Source organism: Neolamprologus brichardi, chromosome 3 (assembly GCF_056152115.1).
Source record: "Neolamprologus brichardi isolate AB-2024 chromosome 3, ASM5615211v1, whole genome shotgun sequence".
Lineage (NCBI taxonomy): Eukaryota > Metazoa > Chordata > Actinopteri > Cichliformes > Cichlidae > Neolamprologus > Neolamprologus brichardi.
The window spans coordinates 29,227,576-29,236,411 of record NC_142106.1 but is presented as its reverse complement, the minus strand read 5'-3'; the positions used below and the strand labels follow the sequence as shown (position 1 = coordinate 29,236,411).

Below are 8,836 nucleotides of genomic sequence, written 5' to 3'. Positions count from 1 at the left end.
ATGGATTATGGCTGAAGTAAACCAAAGCCTAAAATACTTAGTCAGTCATTTGTTTAATAGTAATTTAACATCATATTATTCACATATAAAACTATGAATTGTAATTTTAAATGGTTCAAAAGGATGTAGAATAGCATATGTAGGCGGGTATATTTCTCCTTTTTTTATCAAGAAGCAAAGACAAAAAGGGGGAAAAAAAGGAAACAGGGCAGAGTTCGGTGGTTGAATCATCCGTCCCCACCAATGCCAAAACCAAATCTACGCCCTTAATTTACATACTCTTCAGATAAAAACAGATACAGTTTTTAATTGTAACATCAAATCAGAGTAATGTTTATTTTTTTAGATTGATAAATATAAAAAACTTATTTGTTAACTTTAAGAGTAAAGAGATAAATTGGCTGTATTTCAGTAGCCCAGTAAGCCTTAATGTAAGCCTAATAAGTAAGCCTAATCTGCTCCTCTGATGATCCGTTCGAAATCTCCCGAACACTATGTCGATTTGAGAAAGCAAGACCGAGACAGCGAGACCAAGACAAGTCCGAGGCGAGACCAAGACAAGACCAAGACCACGTAAAAGTGGTCTCAAGACATCCAACTCTAGTAGATGCCACCTCACCCATCACCATGGCAACCACCTCCTTTTTCCAGTCAGTCCTGCATAGAGAGACAGGGAGAAAGAAAGGAAGAGAAAAGGAGGAGGAAAGGAAAGAGCTCCTCTAGCCCAGAGATTTACAATTTTGTTTTTCTCTAAGAGAATCAGACTCACAAAGATATAACTTGTGAGGCAAACACTAGCAAGTCGTGTAATGGCGTCTGTGTGTGGCAATCTACTTCTAAAACTACTGTACTATAATTAACTATGTGAAATAAAGTATAAAACAAGTGTGTGATGCTGATTATGAGGTAGTTGTGAGATATGTAACATATATATAAGGTAAATATAGGTATTTTTGTATTGAAGATTACTAAATTCTAACAACAGATTGAAGAATCAAAACATGAGGCAAGTGGCAGTACAAGAACAAAAGCAAACGACTCACTGCAGAGACACATCGTAAACCACTATTTTTGTCAGATTTCTATTTGTCTCAATATGGAAGACATTACTCAAAAGTATGAGTCATTTTATTAATCAAAATGCTAATAATTGAATTAATTTCAATGCTATTTCCCTATGAAGAAAAGTGTTTATTGATACAGGTGTTTCAACCCTAATTAATCTTATTAATACAAGCAATATTTGTGGTTATCAGCATTTGAATGAAACTGCATTTGAATAAAACAACAAATCCACACTTTTAAGCTTAAATTTCAAAACTTATATTTTAACTACTGATTTTATCTACAGGTTTTTTTTATCAATTTTAAATCATGCTTTTTATTTGTTTTTGTTTTTAATGTCTCTGTAAAGCACTTTGAATCACCTTGTTGTTGAATTGTGCTATATAAACTTGCCTTGCCTTGCCTTATCAAGACTTGTTTGGTAACACATGGCTTGCAATGTAGTACTGCATTAAGGTCGTTTGTAGCATAATTACAAGGACTGATGAATGGTTAGCTAAAAGATTCAACACATTGTTCTGTGGTTAATTCAGTGATATTTTCTTTCACTTTCTGAGGAAGAGTCTTTCATATATATACAGACTAATGATAAGCACAATGAAACTAGGTAAGCAGTATATGCCTTTGTGTGTAATTCAAAGCAAAACAGAAAAAGAAAAAACAACTCTCTTTGGACTTTTACTTATAAACCAGAAATTAGTATCTTTCAAGTTTTATTAATAATCAGATAATAACTACATGAAAATTAAGCTTAATTCTGAACTACTTATTCAACAGCTTAAAACTGAAAATGCTTATCACTTCGATTGTTTATTTCTCGTTGTTGGTGTCGTTTTTTTTTTTGTTTGTTTCTGATTGTAAGACTTGGAGTGGGTGTAAAAAAATGACTTAGTTATTAATAATGGCAGTTATGTATTAATGGCGAAGCATTACAGTAAACCTTCACAGACATTACAGTAAACTATCAAGAGGGAATGAATGCATCACTCTCGCATTTTTCAAACTGAACTTCATTAAAAATACCTTCTTTGTTTGAAACTTGTTTAACTAGAATGAGGAACAGAAACATTTCACCACTCCCTTATTCAACATCTGAATTGTTCTATTTGTCAAGGCACTGAGAGGATTTACTGACACTATGTCACAGTTCAGTGTGCAATCACAGTTATTGAAGTATCTCCATGAGACTATTTTTTTCCATTAACCACCTTTTCTAAATAAATAGTTTTGATGTTATATGCAGCTTTTGATTTTCAGCCCTATTACCACCTACACAAGAAACAAAACGGTCCACATTTCATATATCAGAACTGGTCATCACAGTTTAATGCGATGACCAGTTCTACAGATATGACCAGTTCTACTAGATACATAAATTGTCAACAGTTATACAGCGACATGTTGTGGGTTTGCATGGATTTACAGCAAAACATATCTTCTGGGTGTACTGCAGCCTGCAGCATGAGGTGTTGCTCATTGTTTTGTGTAGTTACAATGTCAGTTAACAAGTTCAACCAGTGACAAACAAAAGCAAAGCAAAAGTGCAGCAAGAGAGCAGGTGGAAAAACACACGGCAAGGACATCGTGAGGACGACTGTGATTTCTTTTTAACAACATGGACGGTCAGTCAAGCTTACTTTATATCAGTTACAATTAAAGGGAACACATATGTGTTTAAAGGAAATGTTTTGTTTTGACAAACACAATTATTAGCTTCTGATTAATTGGAAAAAACTGAATGAATCAATTCATTGCTCCAAATATTAGAGAGGGGAAGCCTTGCCATCAGGATCACCATATTACTGAAGTGGTCTGAAGGTCGTTTTGGTCTGCTGTGAACAGTCGGTGTGATGTGATATAGAAACCACATATGTGTACTTTCTCATTCTCTGTTCAGTCTCCATGATGCACAAGGGTGCATGACAAATACCCAGTAACTTATGGCATGTAACCTTTCTTTATCTTTATGGTAACACACATTATGCTTATAATTGTGCTAATTGTGCAGTTATGGTTACAGGTTCTCTCCTCGTTTCTACACTTTATTTTAATTATATATAATCTGATGGTAATAAAATTGTTGCGAATTCTTTTGGTCACACTTACGCCTGAATCTGACATTGTGGCAGCCATAAACAGCGGGTATAATTCATCTTCAGAATCAGCAAACTGGTGATTTGGAGTAGCTAATCTGACAAAGCTTTGATAGAAAATTTACCAAACCGTCAAGTTTGTTTAATGGACTGAGACATGACCTGGAACCCCTGACCTTAAAGTACTCAAAATAGAAGAGGCAACAAAATTTCTTCCATCTCTTCAGTTTTTGATCTTGGGGTCTTTTCAACATAGTGTGGCTTCTGTAACAGCAGTTTCACAGCCCGTAAAGTGGAGTTTGAAGCTAATATGGCTGAAGAACGGAGAAAACAAAGGGTGACTTGTGACCCTGATCTGTGTGTTTACATTAAAAAGCTTTAGAAAAAAATGTCTTGTTATTACACTCAGATTAAATTGTTATCATTTCAGGAACACAGCAAACACAGTTTTCACCGTAACTTATTACTGCTTGTTACTATGGCAATAACTCATTACTGTTTAGTGATGGACCTACAAAAATTCAGCTGCATGCACTTTGACCATATGTGACACAGACACAGACACTCTGCAAATCAACTGTTAACACCATCAGTCGCAAAATACAGACATAAAGTTTTGTCAGTCAGGCATTTCCAGTTCAATCCTCGAACTGATGTAAGTTGTCTGTACTTGAATGTTACTGGATGTGATGTCATACATCTGAGATTCTCAGTTGTTGAAGCCTGTTGCTATTGTAACAATTTTGTCACACTGTGTACTACATTTAACTTACACACACATGACCTATGTTCATTAGTTTGTTCTTATTGCACCCTCGTGTCTTCTTTTATCCACTTTACTATTCCTGCTTCAGTATGTCTTACAGTTGCAGTTGCCTCCACTCCTCACCAGTAATATTCAATACTGATCTTGGTCTCTAATTTCAAATCCCATCTTAAAACACGTCTCTTTAAACTAACAAACTCTGATCATTATCTGTCTGTCACACAAATTTCCCATTATCTTATTTTACATGATGCAAGGTGATTTGAAAAGTGCCTGAAATAAAATGCATTACTATTAGTATTGTTTTTTTTTATTATTATTATTAGTGGCAGCAGTAGAAGCCTTAGTATTACTATTAGTAGTAATTTGATTTACACATACAAAATTAATACATTTCCCATTATCTCATCACTTATTTCAGATCAGTAAGCCAGGTATAAGGGGTGAATATCATGAGCACACATCCTCTAAATATCCATTTAGCAGGAAATTTCATAGAAAATACATTTACTTAAGCAAAAACATAAACTAAAACATAACCAGCAAATTCAGCAGCAAACCAACAAGACATTTTGAAATTGACTTCTACATCCCTTCATTTACACAAGTGTTTCTTGTCTTCTAGCACTGACTTCAAAGAGGATTGTTCTACTCGGAAAAACTGGGGCTGGGAAAAGCAGCCTGGCCAACACCATACTGGGAGAGAATGTCTTCAACGTATGCCATTCACCCGTTTCTGAAATAAGTCTGCCCCGTTTAGTAATTAAGTCTGTAAATGGAAATAACATCAGTTTTATTGACACTTGCAGTATTTTTAACACAGGCATGTCTGAGCAATTACTCAGGGATGAGATAGTGAGGTGCATGACAGAGTGCGCTCCCGGACCTCATGCTTTTCTCATCGTCCTTAAAGTGGAGAAATTTACACAGCAGGAGCAAGATGTAATCAAAAAAATATGTCAAGATTTCTCTGAAGATGCTATGAAATACGCTGCCGTTGTCTTCACTCATGGCGACCAGCTCCCAGAGGGAATGAGAATCGAGGAATTCATCAGTCAGAACAAAGAGCTCAGCAATCTGGTGGAGAAGTGTGGAGGCAGATGCCATGTTGTTGATAATAAATATTGGAAAGACAACAAAGAAGATGACTACAGGAGCAATCGGTTCCAAGTAGCAGAGATACTCAGGACAATAGACAAAATAAGTGAGGCAAACAATGGAAGCTGCTACACCAATGAGATGCTCCAAAAGATAGAAAGTGAACTACAGAAAGAGGAAGAGCTTATTAGAAAGTCATCAGCAAACATGTCGGTTGAACACATTGCAATCGAAGCTAAAAAGGGTGTGATGAACAAGCTGCTGATTATATTTGCAGGTACAGCAACAGGCGTATTGGTTGGAGCCTTTCTTGGTGTGGCAAAGATGGTCACATCAACTCTTTTGAATCTGCAGGAGCACAAAGATGCAACAGTATCACTGGCTGCACAGAAAGGGTTAGTAGAGGGAGGTCGGTTAGGATATGCTGCAGCTGAACAATCAGAAAGTGCATCGGAAGCCATTCAGAAAGCTGCTAAAGCTGTCCTCGAATATACTGTTAAATGATGGTTAGGATCATGACAACGACAGAGAGTGGACAGCAAAGAGAGCAGAGAAAGGAATGTTGTTTTCTGATGTCTTGTGTAATTACGTTATAAGTAGAGATAGTGGCAGTAGAGGAACTATTTAGGTATTTAGTCAAGGAAAAGTAGCATTTGCTAAACACTTACACCACTTTCTTCAAGTTAAATAGTAGCAAGTAGAGAATAATTTTCTTTATACAATTGGTTATATATTTTACAATCTATCAAAGTACATCAATAAACACAGATGTAAAACAATATATTTGTAAAAAATTATATTTGTGGGTATTCACTTCTTAATCATTTCTGTCAGCTGTAAGCAGAATAATAAATTACTATGAATTTGAAAAAATATTTTAAGCAACTTATAAATAAACACACATTTTAAGACCTTCAGGAGTGAACTTGTGTAAATGCTTTGATTTAAACTTGATTATGTCATACTACAATTCAATGAAACAGGTACATATTAAATGGAAATGTATATATCTGAATTTCTTTCTTTTCTTTTCTTTTCTTTTCTTCCAGCAATAAAAAAAAACTATTGATGAATCTTTGTAGTTTCTTAGGGTGAACAATATTATATCGACCTGGGAGCTGTTATAATATACCGTGATTTAGTATTTATAGTATTTGCTATGCTTTAGCCTTCAAAATTTATTACATTGTCTCTCCTAAAGATTGATATGTTTTTTAAATAACTCATTCTTTTACAAGCCTTTAAGATGTTTCCACTCTGTTTGTTTATGAAAGACAGACGGTCCAACTTTCCATTATTATTATGAGAAACCCCAGTATACTAGAAAGACATGCATATGGTAAGGACACAATTAATACCGGTCATTATGCTTATAAAGCCTGTAAACACAAATTTCCTTCTTTCTTTCATTTCTTTCAAATCAAAGTCACAGTGTCATCTATTAAAAGACGCAGACACCACCCCCTTAATCCTTTCTTCTATCCCAAACCTGTGTGCCCATTATGTAAACACAACCACATTCAGCATGTCAGCACATAAGCCACAGACAAAAAGACAAGTCTTTGACAAAGTAAGTCAGATAAATCAAGTCAAGTCACTTTTATTTAAATAGTAACTATGGTTCTGGGAGGAGTTGTTATAACAATGTAACCATGTCACTTAATCTTCTCTTTTTTTCTGAGTACAAGTAGATACACACACCAGAAATAAGCAGGGTGTGTGGGCTTTGTCTCTGAAATATGGTAGAAAGAAGAGATGTTATTTCTCCATGCTGAAAATAAAACAGTTAACGTAGTGCAATAATCTAACAAGGATGACTCCTAAATACCTGCTAGGTGTGTTGTTTCGTCCTGCCAGGAGGAGACCCTCGACATGCTGATAAGACTATATCTTTCAGCTGGCTCTGTTTAATGGAAGAGCTAGAGGAGGTGGCTGGGGAGAAGCTTGGACTGCTGCCCCCACCCCACTACCCACACATAGATAAGATGTAGCGTATGTATGGATGGGCTGAATGTTAATTTTTACAAGTCAATGGCCTCTCTTCCTTATGTCTATCATGTAAGGCCACGCCCATGCTGTTTTACTATTACTATATCTATCTATCACACATACATCTAATATATACAGTTAGGTCATGTACAGTTTCACGGTTTTTCACAGTTTGCCTTAAAATATCAATTCAACAATATCACAGAAGTATAGATTTTTTTTGAAAAATATCTGAACCAGATATGCTGTCCAACATTAGAGGTATGTCATTCCTTTGGCCTCTGTATGATCCTGTTACACAAGATGGCATTTGTAATATATCAAACGCGATATCATAGTTTACTTAAGCAGATAAGACATCAGGCCTTTTTCATACTATCATCACATTTCACTTTTGGTTTGTGTGTCCAAAGTTCATAAAATCCTAAATGAATAAATAAAATGAAGACTATACATATTCGTAGTAATTTACACTCGTGGTAATAACAGCTGAGTGATGTTTTATGTGCTTGTGAGGTTTTTACTGACAACATGCAGGAATTTAAAATTCTTTAAAACCTTGGACATCTTGTCCTTGTCCACTGGTCTCATCTGTTTTAGGCTCTGATTGTCACACTGTCACAAAACAGCCTTCTTCTTCAACCCCGGTGATAGGTAAAATCATGTCAGAATAAAAAGAAATGTCATTTTTAATTATCATATGGTTCAAGTCTTACACACAGAAGTCTACTAGTGGGTCCAGGGGCAATTGTAGTACTCTGTCATTACCTTTCCACATGAGCCTCGTGCATCAGGAGTAGTCTTTCAGCCTCTGTCTGCAAAGTTGTTTTACTGTTACTCTTATCTGTTCTGTACTCCATAACTTTATTGTTAGAACAACCAACAATGTCCACACATTAATACAGGTTTTTTTTCTTTCTGTGTAAAGGGCTGTACGACAAACCTTTAGTTTTATTTTCAGTCTTAGTCAGGCATGCTGTGTCATTAAAGATATGGATTACGGGAATTCTTTTAATCAGTGTATCTTTATTATCATAGTTTATGAGTTTGAATGCTCCGATGTACTTTAGAGGTATGAGTGGGGCACGTAACTTTGAACTCTAAATATGATAAAAGTTGCACCTATAGGGTAGTTTCTGGGCATTTCACTTCTGCTTCACAGAGAATTTGTCTTTTGTGAATCAAATAGTTGCTCATCACCACTTAACTGTCCACGAGTGTGTTTGCATGTGTATGTAAGCTGTCGCCAGGTTGCAGTGAAACAGGATATATAATATGGAATACAAACATAATAATGTCATTACCAACACCAGGAGATCCTGATGGTGCAGTATAAGAAGATGCAACTAATATCCTAGAAAAAAAGTTAAAGATGAAATTAATCTAAATAGATATATACACTACCAGCCAAAGGTTGGACACACCTTCTCATTTAATGTTTTTTTTCCGCTCCACTTTTTAATCGCACCTCCGAGTAGAGCCCATATTAATGCCACACAGAATTCCAGTACCAGACACATCTCTACATGAACTGTTCAGGGGAGACAGCGCAAATCAGGCCTTTATGGTCAAATAGCAGCTAAGAAACCACAACTAAAGAAAAGTAGCAAGCAGAAGAGATTTGTTTGGGCTAAGAAACACAAAGAATGGACATTAGACCAGTGGAAATCTGTAATCAAAGTAATCAAAGCAGTGGGTGGCTATTCTGAGGAATCTAAAATATAAAACATGTTTTGAGTTTTCGTTTGTTGACACTTTTTTGTTTACTACATAATTACATATTTCATTCATACTTTAGATGCCTTCAGTGTGATCTACAATATAA

At 35.6% G+C, this 8,836-nt stretch overlaps 1 protein-coding gene across 1 annotated transcript; it reads left to right on the top strand.

Moving 5' to 3' along the window:
- The first annotated feature begins 2,606 nt into the window (after positions 1 to 2,606).
- Positions 2,607 to 5,711, top strand: LOC118455805 (GTPase IMAP family member 7-like). The gene is made up of 2 exons (XM_087836065.1): positions 2,607 to 2,687; positions 4,550 to 5,711. Exons 1-2 carry the CDS (start codon positions 2,681 to 2,683, stop codon positions 5,524 to 5,526), a joined length of 984 nt encoding a protein of 327 aa, XP_087692191.1. The 5' UTR covers positions 2,607 to 2,680; the 3' UTR covers positions 5,527 to 5,711.
- Positions 5,712 to 8,836: the final 3,125 nt, after the last annotated feature.